Below are 20,487 nucleotides of genomic sequence, written 5' to 3' on the forward strand. Positions count from 1 at the left end.
GAAAAGTTGTACTTGACACAAACTCATGTCCCATGGAAAGCTGCAAAGTACTTGTTTAAATTTTTGCAAGAAATTTAAAATGTACTTCATCAGCCCATGTCAAGGCATTATACTGTGAAATGCATTCATGGATGATTTTTGTCCTTGCATGAGTGATCTTGTGTGAATTTAGATGGTGTATTTCTGTACTCGTAATAACTGCATGTCACTGGGGGTAGGTTTGGAACATAAGCATGCAGTGACTATAAGAAAGACAAGTTAAGAGTACCATTCTTAAAGGGAGAAGGAGGGAATCTGTGTGTATCTGGTTTAATAGAGACCCCTGGATTCCTATCCTTAATAGCCATATGAGTTAGATGTCCCAGAAGCCTGCTAACTGGATCCTTTCTTGCAGCAAAATTAGGGATCTAGCCAAAATTCAAATTCTGGGCCCTACTCTAGAGGTTTTTGTTTTAGAAGCATTCACAGATGACTTTAGGTGAATCACTGATTCGAGACCAGTTTCTTCAGAGAAAAGGGAAGGTAGAAGATCCATGAACAGAGAAAATTCAGCATAGCTAGTAGTAGATTCCATCCTCTGTGTTGTTTACATTTAGTTTGTTTTCAAAGGGAAGGCTCAAAATAAGTATGATACCCCAGGAATTACTGAACAAGAGGGCCCGGATTGCAGAGAAGAAGGTCAAGGCCAAACGCCGACTTCGGGCAACTCCTGTGACTCCTGTGAGGATCACCAGTTGCATCTTCCCAAGGCCTGTGACTAGAATAAATTCCCATCCTGAGAATATCACCTTACCTCGGAATAAGTCTGAAGAGTATCTGGAGAAACCCCGGCACATCTGTGCATTCAGGAGACTGCTGGGACATCTAGTTGAAGAAAGTAAACAGGAGCTAGAATGCCCATTGGATCTTACAAACACTGTAAGAGGAACTGAATTGGGATCGCAGGCTGAAGCCAAAGGTCAAAGCGGAGTTAATAATCTGCACTACTCCCCACTCTTTCCCTCTGTCCCACCCTCCTCTTCCTTTAGTCAAGGGGCTATAATGCCAGTCGCCCTAACGTTGTTGCCATCTTTGTGCAGTCAAGAGGTAACTAGTAAAGACATTCGCCGACAAGCACAGAAGGTTAACAGAGCAAGGAAAAGACTGGCACAGGCCTTGGAGGCAGACATGCTTGCCAGGCAGGAAGAGAACATGGCAGAATGGAGTGTACTTGCTTATTCTAAAACTAAGTGAAAACAAGTCTAAACAACCACAAACAGGAAAGCATGAGTGTGCTGGAGTGTACAAGTTCTCCATGAGGAAACTTTGTTTACATTTATGTCTCTTTTGCTTTTCAAGATAAGGATTCTCTGGCTGTTTTGGAGTCTGTCCTGGAACTCATGGAGGCCAAGGTGACCTTGAAATCACAGAGATCCTCCTGCCTCTGCCTCACAAATGCTGAGAATAAAAGCTAATGCTTTTTTTGAAAAGCAAAATTATAACCAGTAGTGCTTTGTATAATATAGTTTTGGTTTCAATAGAAATGTTCTAAAATAAATTTCATGTGAAAATATCCCCTCGGTCAACTATGGTCCACAGTAGGACTCTGGAATAGATCCTCCATCAACCTACAGAGCAAAGGGAATTGCTTGATTAACATTTAGATGAGAAGTGTCTCTGTCTTTGAGCAGTTTGTTCAGTGAAGCTCCTGGGTTGATAACAAAGCCTTAACTCAGGATAGGCAGGCCTGGCCAGCTTGAATCTAATCCTTTGCCCTCCCTACCATGGGCCTGCGTCTTACTAAGTTTATAGTTCCTTACTGACACTACTAGACAGCATATAAGACTGGAATTCTGGTTGCCATCGCCCTGGAAATAGAGAAGCTGCAGCTGTTATGGCTAATCCCCTTTCTAGAACTATGTCTATGACCTAACAAATAGATAGTTTTATAATATCAGGCTTAATGGGAGAAGAAATTTCAGGTTATCATATTTTTTTCAAAATTTGGTGACTATTGGACTATTAAGTATTCCCTAAATTTGATCCTCCTGTCTCAGCCTGATGAATGTTAGGACTATAGGAAAGCTTGCCATACCAAACTATAATTATTGTTATCCACTTTTCAGCCTACAGGAATAATTTTGTCTGGGAGGCTATTTAGTGTTTTATATTAAGTGCTTAACTTAATACTTGTTAATGGAAAGCTGCTCCATGTGTGTTTTATATACCACTGTCTTGGACTTATTTTGATTGTTTTAGTTAAAATCTCTGTTGTTATCATAAACTATCAATAAAGTTTTCCATTTAAATAAAAGTTCAGAGATTCTTTTCTGCACTGGGAATTTGATGCTATAAATATAATCTAGATGTGGTTGTATCTTTCATTTATGTTTCCCTTTATACTAGGTTTCTATTACGATCTGAACCTTCCATCTAATATAGATAATTTAAATTAAATACATTTTTAATAAATAAAGTATCACAAGGTAATTTACATGTGAGGATATGATGCTGCTGGGCATGGAAGCACACATCTTTGATTCCATCAGAAGTAAACTTTTATTTTGGAGACAGGATTTCTTTATATATTTCTGGAACTCAGTCTGTTCCAAGTGTCTTTGGAACATAGAGATCTGCCTGCCTCTTACTCCCTTATGCTGGTATAAAAAGAATGTGCCCCAACTTTTGGCCTGAAGACATTATCTTGATAATACTCCTACTGTTACCCTGATTCCTAAGCATCACTAGGTGAACTGTTGGGGCCCATAATGATGGCTCTATTACATCTTTACTAAAAGTCAGAATGCTCAAAACTGTCTTTATTATAAGACTAAACATGGCAGCTACAGGAAGTTTTAGCCTTGGTAGAGGCTAAATGCAATATTCTTAATCTGAATAACAACACAGTTGGGCTCAGGCTTGTTTACTCTTGACCCTGAAGGATGGATTGCAGGTTTGGTTGCCAAATACCATGTGTAGGGTTAAGCGACAGATTCCATCCTGGCCCAGTGGGCTGCTAGTCAAGTTTGAGCTTTGTGTACCTTTTTTTCAAAAGAATTGTCTCTGAGACACTTTTGCTTTGCTGCTGTGTCTTCTGTGTGCAACAGATTATTCATCTTTAACAGGAAGGATCTCTGAAGGCTTGTTCTTTAATTTTCCTTTATTTTAACAAAAGTATTTTTAGAGTGTGTGAAGTATGTGTATAGGTGTATGTGTGCCAAGGTGGACAGGTAAAGGTCAGAGGAAGAGTGTGGGTAGGCAGTTTTCTTTTGTCATGGGTTCTGTGGCTCAAACTGGTCATCAGGACTGCAAAGGAAGGGCTCTTACCTACGAAGACATCTTTCTAAACCTGACCAATTCTCCCACTATTTCCTGACCCCTGATAGTGAATAATTTAACCACTGAAATCACAAGCAACCCAAATGTCTATTGAGTTTGCTTAGGTGAGAATGGCCTTTTCTTTTATTTCATTAGATTACATAGCCACCACTCCAGGAAGAACAATGAGATACATTAACTCAATCTTTCCATTTCCCACTTGAAGTGATGATCCCATATCTACCATAGTCTCACAAGCTAAGCTTCCAGGGGACTCTTTCATGTCATGTTTAAGTCTTCTCTAATTCAACCAGTTCAGATGCAATTTTCTGTACCAGACCACTAAGACACCCTTCTGCATGCCAATAAATATTATCTTCTATATTAAGGGTCAGATTTGAAGGTTATCTGCTGTTATTTCTAGTTTGCTTTTTCCTTGCTGTTAAATTCTTCCCATGTGTACCAACTTCTCTGATCTCAGGGAGGCTTCTTTGGCACAGGTCTAGTTAGTAGTTGTCTTTCCCTGGCACCCTGTCATCTGTAACAGCAAGCCACTCATGTATTTCATCCCCTCTGTTTCAACAATCTCCTGCTAAGCAGGAGTACTAGTGATCAGAAGAACAGGATCATTACTTGGACAAGTTCAGTATGGGCAGGCAGTGGAATCTGTTATCTTTCACCACTCACACAAAGGGGCAAATTGCTATAAGCTGCTTACCATCTTGTTCCACAGTGCCACTTTTGGGAATGGTTGTATGTTCTCTAGTCCAGTGGCATTTTTACTAGTACATGCTTACTCTAGTAGCAAAATCCAGTAAGGTGTGCCACCCCACCCCATGCAGATAAAGACTGTCCTAATTTAACTGTCAACTTTACAATCTCAACAGTCATCAGACATGAGAGCCTGCATTGAGGACTTGCATAAATCAAGCTGTCCCTTGGGAAATGTTTCAATTGGTGGAGAAGGGCCTAGGGTAATTTGAAAGGCAGGTAGGCTTTAGTTATATATGCTAGTTTAGCATGATGCCATAATCAAGGCAGATAGTGAATCATTTCTCTAATGTTTCAGCCTAGATTTCTTACCCTAACTTCCCTCAATAATAGGCTGAAAGATAAAATACATCATGTCCTCCTTTAAGAAACTTGACTTCTCAGCCTAGATACATGGGCTAGTGCTTAGGTCCTGCCCCTAAAGCCTTCACAGATTTTGGTGATCCCTCATGGAAAACCACACCGTTCCTGGGGAGTGGATTTGGGATTGGATGTGGGGATCAAAGGGTGTTATTGGAGGATGGGATTGAACAGGAACTGGGATTGATATGTAAAATAAGATTGTTTCTAATTTAAATAAAATTCATTAATAAATGAACAAATCAAAAAAATCCACCACCACCCCACCACAAAATAAGCTTTTTGTTTTATCACAGCAGCAGTTCAGTCACTTTGGACTTTTTCCAAAAGATTCTCTACTCTTTCAGATGGCTCAGTCCTGGTTGCATGTCTTAGCATCCATATCAGACACCATAGATAATTTGTATACCTGATGTAAAGTATTTCAAGTTATCTTAGGATCAATAAAGCATTTTCTCAGTAATTTCTCATTACCATTCATATCCACCTGTTGTGTACTCTTTTGTGCACAGAGAGGTAGGAGTTACTGGTAAAAGATTTCCCACAATCATTACAACCATAGGGTTTTTGCCCACTGTGAGTCATTAAGTGTTTCCTCACAGCTGAGAGTTTATTAAAACTGTTCCTCAGTGACTGCACTCATAAGGTTTTTCTCCATTGTTTATTCTCCTGTGCACAGTTAAAGAAAAGCTATTGCTGAAGCACTTCCCACACTCAGTAAAATCATAGTGCTTCTCAACAGTGTGAGTTCTCAAGTGTTGGGTTAGATACGAACTCTTCCTGAAGGTTTTCCCACAATCCTGGCATTCAAAGGGTTTTTCTCCAGTGTGAATGCTATTATGTCCAGTGAGAAAGGAACTTGTACTGAAGGCCTTTCCACACTGAGTACATTCATGTTGATTCTCACACCATGTATGAATTCCCTTGTAGCTATTGAGGTTACAACTGGTACAGAAGAGAGGAAAATACTGGTTGCATTCATAGGGCTTTTACCCAGGGTGAATTCTTACAAAATGTCTCAGGGATGAGGGGGTCACTAAATGTTTTCCCACAGTGATTGCATTCAAATGGTTTCTCCTTGTTATGGATTCTTCTGTGCACAGTAAGATAAGATTTAATACAGAAGCATTTTCCAAACTGAATACAGTCATAGGGCTTTTCTCCAGTATGAACTCTCCTATGCTGAGTAAGGTTAGATTTCATGCTGAAGACTTTAAAACATTGATTACATTCATTAACTTTCATTCCATGATGATCTCCTTCCTGTTAATTATGACATAAATTATAATTTATAACATTAATGACATATTATGTTAAAATAAGTTTGCCTTTCCCAGAAAATCTATGACATAAAACAATTTGTCTATTTCAGTACAGATATATGACTTCTGCTTAGTTTGAGCTTGTTCAAGTTCACAGCCATTTGGCTATACATCCTTATATCTACAAACATTTTCTGATTAATTTAGGACCACTTATGTTTCAAATTCTCAACACTTAATTTAAACTTAATGAAATTAGAACTTGTGGGAACTCTCAGTGTAGAAATATGTGTGAAGATGGGTTAATTATTTTTCTAGAAAATATCATACTTTCACAGTATCTGTTGAGACATTGTACTTCCTCAAGTTTAAATGATATTGTTCATAATGACTCTCTGGGTTTTCTATCTTTTCTCACATCAACAGCTGACCTGAAGAAGGGTGATCCTGGACCCCAGACTGAGGGGCCAGCATGGGACTGATCAGGATGCCCTGAGTTTGGGTGTCAGTGAGGAGGCTTCACCAATCTATGGGGCAATGGGCAGTAAGTCAGTATTTATCCCTAGCATACCAATGTACTTTGTGTGCCCATCCCACATTGAAGGATGCTATCTCATCCTGGACACATGAGGGAGGGCCTAGGCCCTGCCCTGGATGAAATGACATATTCTGCAGATTTCCCACATGGAGGGCCTCACCCTCTATAGGGAAAGGATTGGGGAATGGGTAGGAGGCTGGGGAGATTGGTAGGCACACAGGGGAGGGGGGAGGTGGCCGGAGCTGGGATTGACATGTGAAGAAAGCTTGTTTCTAATTTAAATAAAAAAGCTGAGTGGTTTTAGTTAGCTTTTTGATTATTCTCTTAATGCTAGGGATAGAACACCCTCTCTGCCACTGTGTTCCATGAGTTCAGTCCTTGGAAACCACTCAGTTTTATTTGGTTCTATTTGGGAGCTTCAGAAAGGAGGATCCTGAAAGGGAAGCAAGCCTGTGCTTGATAATATGGATTTTGACTCAATTTTAAAAAGTTGAAGTTACTGAGCGTTGGTGGTGCATGACTTTAATCCCAGCACTTTGGAGGCAGAGGCAGGCAGATCTCTATGAGTTCAAGGCCAGCCTGGAATACAAGAACTACTTCCAGGACAGCCTCCAAAGCCACAAAGAAACCGTGTCTTGAAAAACCAAAAAGAAAAAAAGTTGAAAGTATGATTCAACTAATCTTGTAATCAGTGTTCTTTTCAGAGAAATTTTAAATGATGGATGGATATATCATTTTTATGTTATCACACTTAAAAATATTTATCAGTGTTATTCTCAAGTATTTGGAAGTTTACTCTCAAGATGTATCCTTCAAGAGAATTAGCCTCTCAAAGCATGAGCCAGAGCACTTAGCTCTGAAAACATATGTGCACAAAAAACAACAAACAGCTCAGCAGATTGCGTACAATTTGGCTTATGTAAGGTTGTTAGGATCAGAGAACATTTTTGTTAAAATTATGAGAATATTCAGAGTGATCTGTTGAGCCACATTCTAGAGAAAGGACAATATTGGTGTGAGAATAGCAACCCTCATAGAAGTTGCTATGTGTGCAAGTTTAGGTTCCAGATATTTCAAAGAATGCTTATGAGACAGGCAATGTCTTTACTGAGGCTTGTGTGTGTAGAAACAGTAGCCAAATAAAAGTGCAAATGTGATCATGACAAGCTTGTTTGAAACCAATGGAAGAGATTCAACTCTGACTTCCAGTGAAAAGTCCTAGAGAACTATATAAATCAATCATATATTATAGATACATGTCCAAACCATAAGAATACCACAGTTGGATGTCTACGGAGTTCAGTGTCTTGTCTCCTGTTTTCCTCTCATTTGCATGTAAGTGATGAACATCTTGGCTCTATGCAGTGAGCAGCCGCATTTAGGGGATCTGCATTGGGGAAGTCCTTTTCTTTTTTGTCATTCTGTTCTTGTCTTATTATCCCATTTCCCACCAGGATTTTCCCTCTCTCTCTCTCTCTCTCTCTCTCTCTCTCTCTCTCTCTCTCTCTCTCTCTCTTTCTGTGTGTGTGCATTTAAGCTTCTTCTGCCTGGTGCTTATTTCACACACACACACACACACACACACACACACACACACACACGAGAATCATCACGTTATAGCATTTGTTTTCCTAGAATTTGATATATACACCGTGCTGCCCCTGAATTTACAGAAACATATCTCCCTGGTTCTGGGGAATAAAGCAGTATATCACCTTGGCCCACTTCAATCCCTCATTTTTTCAGGTAAGCTTTGGTGTGAGGACCTGCCCTCACTATCGCTATCGCCATTAGAAGATGGCGCTGACATCTGCTGTCAGTTGGAGTTTACCGTTTAAGCTGTGCCTCACCCGTCATCTGGGGTGATGAGCAAACCACCAATCCTGGCTCTACACGTCTCACTCGGAGCTCCTAGGCTTATATAAGGGGCTGGGTTTCTTAGCTTGGGGTCTCCCTTTCAGAAGCTGATCATCTATCTCTCAAGATGTATTAAAGCTTTACTGCAGAAGGATCCGAGTGTCCTGCGTCGTTCTTGCTGGCGAGACAGTAGCGCGGGACATCTGGTGCCGAAACCCGGGAACTCTTCAACATCGCCGGCGCCGCGGGAGACCCCTCGGAAGACGGGGCGGATTCAGAACTGCAGGGACGTAAGTTCAGAGAGGTATGCTTTATCCTGAACACCCCTTTTCTCGACTTTGGCCTTAGTTTGTCATCACCGTGGGACGGGTCAGTGGAGGCTTTGGTGCTAGTCCTGTTTGTCCTTCTTCATCGTGGCTGGTACTGACAGAACGGTGCTGTCAGTCTGGTAAGTTGAGCGCCGTTTTTTAGATAAGCCGCTAGCGCGATGGGGTTGTCACAGTCAGTGGTTACTGCCCTACAGACTGTGCTAAAACAAAGAGATCTCAAAATTGCACCACGAACACTTCAAAATTTTGTGAAGGAGGTAGATAGAGTGGCACCATGGTATGCTTGTTCCGGGTCCCTCACTGTGGCCTCATGGAACAAGCTAGGTAAAGAACTAGACAGGAAGCATGCAGAAGGAGATCTCCACTTAGGTACCAAAGCCATTTGGAAGCTAGTTAAAAACTGCTTGGAGGATGAGGCCTGTCACCCTGCTATAGTAGAAAGTCAGGGAACCTTAGAGGAAGTTCAGGATAGCATGTCAGAAACTGAACGGAGTGAGAGAATGGGAGCTCGCAAAAGGAAAGACATGTCTAAGAAAAAGGCCCTCCCAAGAAGTTAAGAAAGGGGAGAGAAAGAAGGGAGTGATCATTCACCCCTAACAAATCTAAGAAAAAGAAAAAGCCAGAATCTAGGCTATACCCTACGGTAGAGCTAGAAGCCTTGGAGCTAGATAATTCCGATTCTGACACTCTGGATTCTAGCGAAGAAGGTGGTCTAGAGGAGGAGGTGGCACGGTATGAGGAAGAAAGATATCACCCTGATAGACACCGGCCGCTGAAAACAAAAATGAATGTGAGGCCACCACCTATAAATCCGGCGGGCTCACGCCCCTCGGCGCCTCCGCAGTATGAGCTTCGGCTGAATACTGGTACTGACTCCTTTTACCTTTAGAGGAACGGAGAAAAATACAAATGGCTTTTCCAGTATTCGAGAATGTGGAAGGCGGAAGAGTACATACTCCCGTAGATTACAATCAAATCAAAGAATTGGCCGAATCCGTTCGTAATTATGGGGTCAATGCTAACTTTACCACAATACAGGTAGAAAGGCTTGCTAATTTTGCCATGACTCCCACTGACTGGCAGACGACAGTGAAAGCAGTGCTTCCCAACATGGGACAATACATGGAATGGAAGGCTCTCTGGTATGATGCAGCCCAGGCGCAAGCTAGAGTTAATGCCACAGCTGAAGATGAGAATCAGAGGCAGTGGACATTTGAAATGCTGACAGGTCAGGGTCAACATGCCCTTAATCAAACCAACTACATCTGGGGCGTCTATGGTCAGGTGTCGGCCGCCGCTATTAAAGCATGGAAGGCCCTCACAAAAGGGGAGAATCCAGTGGACACCTTACAAAGATTGTCCAAGGACCCCAAGAGCCATTTTCAGACTTTGTGGCCAGAATGACCGAGGCCGCCGGTCGCATCTTTGGTGATTCAGAACAAGCTATGCCCCTGATTGAGCAACTTGTCTATGAACAAGCAACCCAGGAATGTCGAGCGGCTATCGCCCTCGCAAAAGCAAAGGTTTACAAGATTGGCTCAGAGTGTGCAGGGAGCTGGGGGACCCCTAACCAATGCAGGACTAGCTGCCGCCATTTTACAAACACACAGGCGTAGAGATTTATCTAGTCGAAAAGCTTGTTTTAATTGTGGGAAAATGGGGCACCTTAAGAAAGATTGTCAATCCCCTGAAAGAACAAGAGAACTGAAGCTTTGCCATCGTTGTGGTAAAGGTTATCATAGGGCTAGTGAGTGCAGGTCAGTCCGGGATATGAAAGGGAGGCTTCTGCCCCTATTGAAGAACCCAAGGTACCCCAATCAAAAAACGGGTCACGGGGCCCATGGTCCCAGGGCCCTCAGAAATATGGGAACCGATTTCAGAAAAGCAATCAAGAGGAAGTAGAGGCTTCCGAGGAACCCCCGGAATGGACTTGCGTGCCACTTCCGACTTCTTACTCATGCCCCAAATGAATGTTCAACCGGTCCCAGTCCATTCCCCTGGACCTTTGCCCCCTGCCACCATTGGGCTTATTCTGGGCCGTGGCTCCTTAACTTTACAGGGACTCATTATATATCCTGGGATTGTTGACCCGTATCATAAAGAGGAGATTCAAGTTCTCTGTTCTAGCCCTCGGGGTGTATTTTCTATAAAGCAGGGAGATAGAATTGCACAACTGGTGTTGCTGCCCTCCCTCGGGGATGGAGAAACCTACACTTTACAAAAAAGGGCTATGGGATCTTCTGGAAGTGATTCAGCCTATCTGGCTATACCCCTAAATGAGAGACCTACAATAAAATTGTTAATTAATGGAAAAGAATTTGAAGGGATAATGGATACGGGAGCAGACAAAAGCATTATTTCACTCCATTGGTGGCCGAAGTCTTGGCCCACTGTTGTTTCATCTCATTCTCTACAAGGTCTTGGATACCAGTCCTCTCCTGCCATCAGTGCCTCAGCCTTAACCTGGCGGAACGCTGAGGGCAAACAGGGATGTTTTACCCCCTATGTGTTGCCACTCCCTGTAAATTTATGGGGACGGGATGTGTTACAAGCCATGGGCATGACCCTAACTAATGAATACTCCCCCAGGCATCAGCCATTATGGCAAAGATGGGGTATACAAAGGGTAGAGGCTTGGGTAGGCAAGAACAAGGCAGAATAAAACCCATTACACAACATGGAAATCGGGGTAGAAAAGGACTGGGTTTTATTTAGGGGCCGTTGAGGCTTCACGACCCATACCGTGGAAAACAGAGGAGCCGTTATGGGTCTCTCAATGGCCTCTATCCTCTGAAAAATTAGAGGCTGTCACAAGATTAGTGCAAGAACAGGAACGGCTGGGGCATCTAGAGCCTTCTACCTCCCCATGGAATACACCAATTTTTGTTATTAAGAAGAAATCTGGGAAGTGGAGATTACTCCATGACCTGCGGGCCATTAACAATCAGATGCATCTTTTTGGCCCTGTTCAAAGAGGACTTCCTTTGCTTTCTGCACTTCCTCAAGATTGGAAGCTTATTATTATAGATATTAAGGATTGTTTCTTCTCTATTCCACTTTACCCACGGGATAGACCAAGGTTTGCCTTCACTATCCCTTCTCTTAATCATATGGGACCAGACAAGAGATTTCAGTGGAAGGTACTGCCGCAAGGCATGGCCAATAGCCCAACAATATGTCAGCTGTATGTGCAGGAGGCTTTGGAGCCAATTAGGAAGCAATTTACATCTTTAATCATGATCCATTATATGGACGATATTCTTATTTGTCACAAAGAGTTAGATGTTTTACAAAAGGCTTTTCCCATGCTGGTGGCTGAATTAAAACAGTGGGGATTAGAGATTGCCTCAGAAAAGGTTCAAATTGCAGATACAGGGCTCTTTTTGGGCTCAATGATTACTCCCAAAAATATAGTTCCTCAGAAAATAGAAATTCGCAAAGACCACTTACAAACATTAAATGATTTTCAGAAACTTCTGGGAGATATAAATTGGTTGAGGCCCTTTTTAAAAATTCCATCTGCTGATCTAAAACCCCTCTTCGATCTCCTGGAGGGTGAGCCTCATATCTCCTCACCCAGAAAATTTACCCCTGCTGCCCACCGAGCCTTACAGATGGTGGAAGAGGCCTTACAGGAAGCACAATTACAACGTATTGAGGAGTCACTACCTTTTAATCTGTGTGTTTTTAAGACAGCTCAATTGCCAACTGCAGTCCTGTGGCAACATGGACCATTACTTTGGATTCATCCAAATGCTTCCCCTGCTAAGATTATTGACTGGTACCCTGATGCTGTTGCACAGCTCGCTTCGCGGAATAAAAGCAGCTGTTACGCATTTTGGCAGGGATCCTGATTCCTTGATTGTGCCTTATACTGCTGCACAAGTTCAGACCTTGGCAGCCACATCTAGTGATTGGGCAGTTTTAGTTACTTCCTTTTCAGGACAAATTGATAATCATTTTCCAAAGCATCCAATTTTACAGTTTGCCCTAAACCAGGCTATAGTGTTTCCACAAGTGACAGCTAAAGACCCACTCCCAGATGGGACTGTGGTGTACACTGATGGATCGAAAACTGGTATGGGAGCTTATGTGGTCAAGGATAGGGTTATATCTAAACAATATAATGAAACTTCACCTCAAGTTGTAGAATGTCTGATAGTACTGGAGGTTCTTGAGGCTTTTCCAGGACCCCTCAATATTGTATCAGATTCCTCTTATGTGGTTAATGCAGTTAATCTCCTTGAGATAGCTGGAATAATAAGATCCTCCAGCAGAGTTGCTAACATCTTTCAGAAGATACAAGCTGCCTTGTTAAATAGGAGATTTCCTGTTTTCATTACCCATGTCCGAGCACATTCTGGACTCCCAGGTCCCATGTCCTTAGGGAATGACTTAGCGGACAAGGCTACAAAGCTGGTGGCCGCTGCCTTGTCTACCCACACACAAGCAGCAAAAGAATTCCATCAGCGCTTTCATGTGACGGCTGAGACCTTGCGCCGTCGTTTTGCTCTATCCAGGAAAGAGGCTAGGGAAATTGTTACTCAATGCCAGAATTGCTGCGAATTCTTACCTGCTCCCCACGTGGGAATAAACCCACGTGGCATTAGACTCATTGCAGATGTGGCAGATGGATGTTACTCATATTCCCTCTTTTGGAAGGCTTCAATATGTTCATGTTTCTGTTGACACCTGTTCTGGCGTAATGTTTGCCACGCCCCTAACAGGGGAAAAGGCCTCATATGTGATTCAACATTGCCTTGAGGCCTGGAGTGCTTGGGGAAAACCCAGAATTTTAAAAACAGACAATGGACCAGCATATACCTCTCAAAAATTCCGACAGTTTTGTCGGCAAATGGATGTTACCCATCTAACTGGCCTACCTTATAACCCTCAAGGACAGGGCATTGTGGAACGTGCCCATCGTACACTCAAATCATATCTGATTAAACAAAAGGGGAGTATTGAGGATGTTCTACCCTCGGTACCAAGAGTTGCTGTGTCCATGGCACTTTTTACCCTTAATTTCTTGAACTCTGATGCCCAAGGCCACACTGCGGCCGATCGCCACAGTTTAGAGCCTGATAGGCCAAAAGAATTTGTAAAATGGAAAGATGTGCTAACTAATCAATGGAAAGGCCCGGATCCTATTCTAATAAGATCCAGGGGAGCTGTGTGTGTTTTTCCACAGGAGGAAGAAAACCCCCTGTGGATCCCTGAAAGACTCACTCGAAGAGCTCCTTCACAACTCCAGAATAAGAAGGATGGAGGCCAAGTGGGTGATGAAGACTCTCCTACTCGGGATGATGGTTCCTAGTATGATGGGAGAGTTACGGTGGGCCATCATGTCTACCTTCCCCCTACCGATGCCAGTGATGCATAATGCCCAGGAGTTCCCTAGATTTTTCACAACTAATAGAGAGTTGGGGCTTGCCTTTTTGCCTTTAGATCCTCAGATACAGAGTTTTCAGGATGAGAGAACCTTGTCATTGGTAGGAAGCTTGTGCTTTACTGTGATTTCTTCATTAAAGGATAATTTTATTCATATGGATCCAGAAAGATCTAATGCTAATCCTTTTGAATTAATGGAAGCTGTACTGATCTTTCTCCTATGGCAATGATTGCTGGAGGATATAGTGAGAAGGGACAGATTACTTTTGATTGGAAAGGGGCATTAGGCAACAGTCTGAGTGAGGGACAGAGCTCTGGATCATCTGATTGGTCCTCCTCCAATGTTAAGTATACCCCTTTTAAGAGAACTAATTATTCAGCTGCTCCAATTTGTGTTTGGCTGCCCTTTATTTGGGTTGTGAGTAATGATACCTTAGGTAAGAATCAGAAAGAAATAAATTGCTCTGCTTAGAATTGTTTTTATGCATTATGCTGGGATGCTATTAAGCACCCTTTTGCTTTGGTAATGCGCATGCCTCGATTTGTTCCAGTTCCTGTTGAGGTGCCAAGTAGTTTGAGTTTGTTTAGGGAAAAGCGAGATTTTTGGGATCTCTGCTATTATTGTGGGCCTGATAGCTGCCGCCGCGGTTACTGCTTCGGTTACCGCCTCGGCCCTTGCACTTTCCGCCACTGTGCAGACAACTCAAACCATTAATGAACTATCAGCCACTGTGACCATGGCCCTAGATAAACAGGCCACTGCCAATTCTCAGATACAAGGAGGCCTGATGTTGGTAAACCAACAGATTAATTTGGTTCAGGAACAATTGGATATATTGTGGCAGATGGCCCAATTGGGATGTGAACAAAAGTTGCCTGGCCTTTGTGTCACTTCAGTACAATATGAGAATTTTACAAGAGCAGCTAACCTGTCAAAAGCTCTGTCTCAACATTTATTACAGAATTGGACTTTTGAGTTTGAGCAGACACTCCGTGAGTTGAGAGTGGCGATCCTGCAAGTGAATTCGACGCGTCTGGATCTTTCTCTGATGGAAGGCCTCTCCTCCTGGATTTCATCTGCATTTTCTTATTTTAAGGAATGGGTGGGGGTGGGATCATTTAGCCTAGTTCTCTGCTGTGGAATAGTGTTGATGCTTTGGATGGTGTGTAAGCTCAGAGCCCAAACAAAAGAGACAAAGTGATGGTGGCACAAGCACTTGCTGCCTTAGAACACGGAGCCTCCCCTGACATTTGGTTAACCATGTTAAAGCAATAGGTCGCTGGCCTCCCGGCTCTTGCACCCCACGAGGCTAGTCTCATTGCACGGGATAGAGTGGGTAGGCTTCAGCAGCCCAAGGAGTTGCAAGGCTAAGCACTGCACAGGAGAGGTCTGCGGTATAACGACTTTCTCCTGGGAGATAAGTCATCTTGCATGAAGGTTCTATGTCATGATCTCCTTCCCCCAGAAAAACGACATCGGGACTGGTCAGGGCTCCCTCTGGGGATAAGACCCTGGAGAGGAGCTTTGTACATGTTCCAAATTTGCACATGGGGATTTGACCTCTATCTCCACTCCAAAGTTGTGGGTGTCCTATGGCTTCAAAAATAAATGAATAGGGGGAGATGTGAGGAGCCGCCCTCGCTATCCCTATCGCCATTAGAAGATGGCGCTGACATCTGCTGTCAGTTGTAGTTTACCGTTTAAGCTGTGCCTCACCCGTCATCTAGGGTGATGAGCAAACCACCAATCCCGGCTCTACACGTCTCACTCGGAGCTCCTAGACTTATATAAGGGGCTGGGTTTCTTAGCTTGGGGTCTCCCTCTCAGAAGCTGATCATCTATCTCTCAAGATGTATTAAAGCTTTACTGCAGAAGGATCCGAGTGTCCTGCGTCGTTCTTGCTGGCGAGACGGTAGCACGGGACACTTTGGTCATATTTGGAAAAGGAGGCTGAAGCATATATTATATATAAGGCAAAGAACCCTGTATTTCAGAAGGATGCATTATCTGTTTACCATGTTAATAGTAAATTAATTGTGTAGGAAACATGTTGCAAGTGATACCTGATTTGTTTTTGCAAATCCCAATACTGAAGCTTAGTATTCTTTGTATTTCTCCTCAGAAATACAGTTACACACAAACTGTGGAATTCAGAAACTATCTACTAGTTATGTGTGTTTGTCTAAGCAGTTTGAGCTACAGTTGAGGTGTTTGCAAACAGATACTATTGGTGTGCACAGAACCTATGCTAGTAAAGGCATCGTTTGATAAACAACATCACTGGTCCAAAAGAGACATTCTGAAGTTACTGGAATGCATGAAAAATAATATCCCCTCAGATGACTCCCGAGCGTTCAAAAAGACCCAGGAAGATCTAGACTGGGACAAAGTGGCTCTTAAACATTTTTCGGGAAAAATGTGCAAAGAAAACTGGATGCAGATTTCTCATAATTTGAGGAAGTACCGCACACTCTCAGAATTAGTGCTCAAAGCCTCTGAACTTAGTAAAGAACCTCGCAAAAGTGTACATTTACACAATGGAGCATTACTCAGCAGAAAAAACAATGGAATCTTGAAATTCGCAGGTAAATGGATAGCACTGGAAGAAACCATCCTGAGTGAGGTAACCCAGTCGCAAAAAGACAAACATGGTATGTACTCACTCATATATGGATGTTAGACATGGATCAGGATAGTGCTAGTCTGCACTTCCACTGATGGAGAGTCTGGGAATCAGGAAAGAACCTAACAGATATGAATATATGCTTAGTACCCAAGAGAAGAGGATTGAGACAAGATCCTCTGAATGGATGGGGAACACGGCGAGGGGTGGGGGGGAGTGGGAGCTGGGAAGAAGAGGAAGAGAGTTGGTCATGGGGGAACAGGAAGTTGAGTGGGTGGGGGCAGAATAGGGGGAAGAGGGAATCATAGGATAGAAGACAGATCAGGCACCAGAGTGACCTCTAGTGATCTAAAGGGATAACACCAATTGGCAAGCTAAGCAATAGTGGAGAGACCACCTCAAATGCCCATTCCTGATAATGAACTTGATGTCTATAACCATCCGGGAGCCTTCATCGTGTGACTGATCGAAGAAGAAGGAAACACACAATTAATCACTGAACTGAACCCAAGGAATCCAGTGACAGAGAGAGAGGAGTGATGAGCAAATTGGCAAAGAATGGGCTGGCAAAACCAGCAGAGACAGCTGATCTGAACAGGGGAGAGCTCTTGGACCCCAGACCGACAGTGGGGAGGCCAGCATGGGACTGATCTGGACCCCCAAATGTGAGTGTCAATGAGAAGGCCTGGGCAACCCATGGGGCACTGAGCTGTGGATCAGTGTCTATCCCAGGAATACAAACAGTCATCGTGTGCCCATAGCACAAAGAGGGATTGTCTCTCAGCCTGGCCTCTTAGGGGATTGCCTGGACCCTACCCAGAGTGAAATGACAGACTTTAGATATCCCCTATGTGGAAGGATTTGGCAATAGGGTGGGAGGGTGGGAGGGAAGGGGAGTGCGGGAGGAGGGGAGGGATAGTGAACTGGGATTGACATGTAAAACAAGCTATTTAAAATTAAAATAAAAAATGATAAAAAAGAGAGTGAAGAAACACCCTGACTTCCCCAAAAGACCCCTGACTGCCTATCTACGCTTTCACAAGGAGCAGCAGGCCAAGTACTGTCAGATGTATCCTAAGTACAACAACCTACAGCTGACCAAAATCCTGGCTGAGAAATACAACAAGCTGCCAGAAGAGATCAAGGAGAAATATATTCAGGCCTTCTAGAAGGAGAAACAAGAATTTAAGGAAAACCTAACTAAATTCAGGGAAAATCACCGTGGTGCACAGCATTCTAAGCAATCTGTGGTAACCAGGAACCACCAAACCGAAGTCCCTAAGAAAATACAGGGAGACAGGAAAATCATACAGTCCCCTCTAAAAAATGAATCTCCCAAAATATTTCCCGCAGTGATGAAATTTCAGGGAGAAACCAAGAAAACCCCTATGAATGCATATCACAAATTTCACCAAGATTCGTGGTCAAGTCTGTAGCTGTGCCATCTACCCCTTAGGAAGCACCGGGTTGAAATTAGCAGACTATGGCAGCGAGTACCAGAGAGCCTGAAAGAACTTTATGCCCTTCAGGCTGAAGAGCTGCAGAAACAATACTGGTTGAAGATGGAACTCTGACTCAAGGGGTTGTCACCAGAGGAGTACGATGCATACAAAGAGGCAAGGGCCACCTGTGTTAAGCAAAATAACTTTGCCAAGTCTGGAGGTCCAAGCCCCAAATGTCAATCAACGCATCAGGATTCCACCACAGCAATGGTGCTGCAAGTCGTGCCTGGAAAAATGCAAGGACGGCAGGCTCCTAGAGCAGATTCCCCAAAGACTATTCAGGGCCACGATGGTTCTCCCAGGCATCCGGGGAGAATATGAATACGATGGAAGATGGCAAAGAGGAAGACTCCAGCAGCTCCTCAGACTCTAGCAGTACAGAAGAAGGTGAAGATGACTGACTGACTGGCATGGCCCTTAGCGGAATGCTCAGAATTTGACTCCATCTTTGTCACTTTCATATCCTAAGTTATCGTTTAAAACACAGAGCAAGTCTGAAAGAAGGGGACCTGACTTCTTTGTGCTGTTGTATTCCCTTGTTTTCTCCTCCTGAACCCCTCCTTTGCTTACTAAATACAAAGGAGTACAGTCTGGGGAGAAGGGAATTTGTAATAGTATTGCCTTAATCAGGTACATAGGCTAAGGAAGACCCACGACACAGCACCTAAAAGCAATTTACATTTTATTCGAACAAACTAGAAAACCAGTTTTATAAAGTTAGGCCCTGTGTACTCAAGTGGTATCAGTGAATTCTAAAAAGGGTCTCTTAGGCCTTGCTGTTTCAAACAGTGAATCTCACCTCCAATATTCAGGATAAGGAGAAACACAGATAGATAAAGATACTCTGTCCTCTTACAATACTTAATGTTTTTAAAACATTCATCAGCACCACAGTAGTGTAATTATGCTACTTAGTGGCATTTTAAATAAATTTAATGTTGCTTATCATTTTGCTTCTGAACAGTCTATGCTCTTTTTATGAATATTGTCTTTGTATAAATTGTTTAAAACCATGGAAATTTATTTGTACATAAATATTTATTTTATTTATTTTGAGTCACACATAAATTGTAAAACTTGTCCATATCAATAGAATACTTGGATATTTTTATAAATATTTATACTGTATAATATTTAAATCTGGTTAAATATGTGCATCTCTACAAATATTTGTCATTTATGTAATGCAAATTTTGCCAAAATAATTCCATTTTACATCTACAGTGCATTATCATTCTAATCTTAGTGAATAACTGTGTATGTGTTTTTACAAGAAAAAATATTGTTGTGCACATTTTGTAGTATTTACAATTTTGTACCTATCTCTGATTTGCCTATGTATGCTTTTAACGATGTTAGATCAAGCCAGGTGGTGGTGGGGCACACTTTAGATTTCATCATTCCGGAGGCAGAGGCAGTCGGTCTCTGAGAGTTTGACACCCTTGTCTACAAGAGACAGTACTAGGACAGCCTCCATAGCTACAGAGAAACTCTGTCTTGAAAAAAAAACCAAGAAAAAAGATGTTGAATCAAATGCAACAATATTAAAATATATTAGTGATAAATTGGTCTTTTATAAATACTTAGCTAAAACTTAAGGGATTTGCTGCCATCAAACTCTGTTGATACATGAATTTGAATCAAGTTGTATCAATTTGCCAGATGTGGATATTTACTTATACAATTAAACAATTTTAATGAATCATGTTTATTAAATTTATTATGTTTAATCATGTAGTCATGGAATTTTTTATTATCATTTATTCTAAAGTTTAAATTTAGACTAGAAACAAGGTTGCTTCAAAAGTCAGTTCCAGTTCTTTCTCCGTTTCCCACCCCTCTTCCCATGCCCTCTCACCAACCCCCCCAATATCTCCTCATTTCCCCAGGGAGGGTGAGGCCCTCCATTGGGATGTTCACAGTCTGTCATTTCATCCAGGGCAGGGCCCAGACTCTCCCCAAAGAGTTCAGGGTAAGAGTTCCTCTCACATTGTTGGATGGGGTTTCAAAGTCCTTGTGTATACTCGGGATGAATACGGATCTACTGACCAGTGCTGAATAGATTATCTGGGCCTCCTCACTGACACCCCCATTCAGGGGGTCTTGATCAGTCCCATGCTGGATTCCCAGGCTGATGCCTGGGATTCAAGTGTTAACCTTTGTCACGTCAGCTGTTTCTGGGGGTTAAACCAGCCCAGTCTTAATCACTTTGGTCATCAGTACTCCCTCTCTTTAACTGCCTCTCTTCAGTTCAGGTCTGTGCTTAGCCGTGGGAGTCTGCCTCTTCTTCCATCAGCCACTAAATGAAGTTTCTGTTTCCCAGACACTCTGGCCATGGGATTGTAGGCTGGCACTCCCAGTACTATGTCTAAAATCCATATATGAGAGAGTACATGCCATGTTTCTCTTTTTGTGGCTGGGTTACCTCACTCAGGATGGATTCTTCTTGTGTCATCCATTTGCCTGCAAATCTCAGAATTCCATTTTTTTTCTGCTGAATAGTACTCCATTATGTATATGTACAACATTTTCTCTAACGAATCTTCAGTTGAGGGG

General features: G+C 42.7%; 1 protein-coding gene and 1 pseudogene across 1 annotated transcript; both read left to right on the forward strand.

The window, feature by feature from the left end:
• The first annotated feature begins 627 nt into the window (after nucleotides 1–627).
• Nucleotides 628–1,233, forward strand: LOC121137979 (putative methyl-CpG-binding domain protein 3-like 3). The gene has a single exon (XM_040740837.1). It carries the CDS (start codon nucleotides 628–630, stop codon nucleotides 1,231–1,233), a length of 606 nt encoding a protein of 201 aa, XP_040596771.1.
• Nucleotides 1,234–16,051: 14,818 nt separating this feature from the next.
• Nucleotides 16,052–18,332, forward strand: LOC121137980 (annotated as a pseudogene).
• Nucleotides 18,333–20,487: the final 2,155 nt, after the last annotated feature.

The sequence above is a fragment of the Mesocricetus auratus genome, unplaced genomic scaffold (genome assembly GCF_017639785.1).
Source record: "Mesocricetus auratus isolate SY011 unplaced genomic scaffold, BCM_Maur_2.0 contig_11959_pilon_obj, whole genome shotgun sequence".
NCBI classification, from domain to species: domain Eukaryota; kingdom Metazoa; phylum Chordata; class Mammalia; order Rodentia; family Cricetidae; genus Mesocricetus; species Mesocricetus auratus.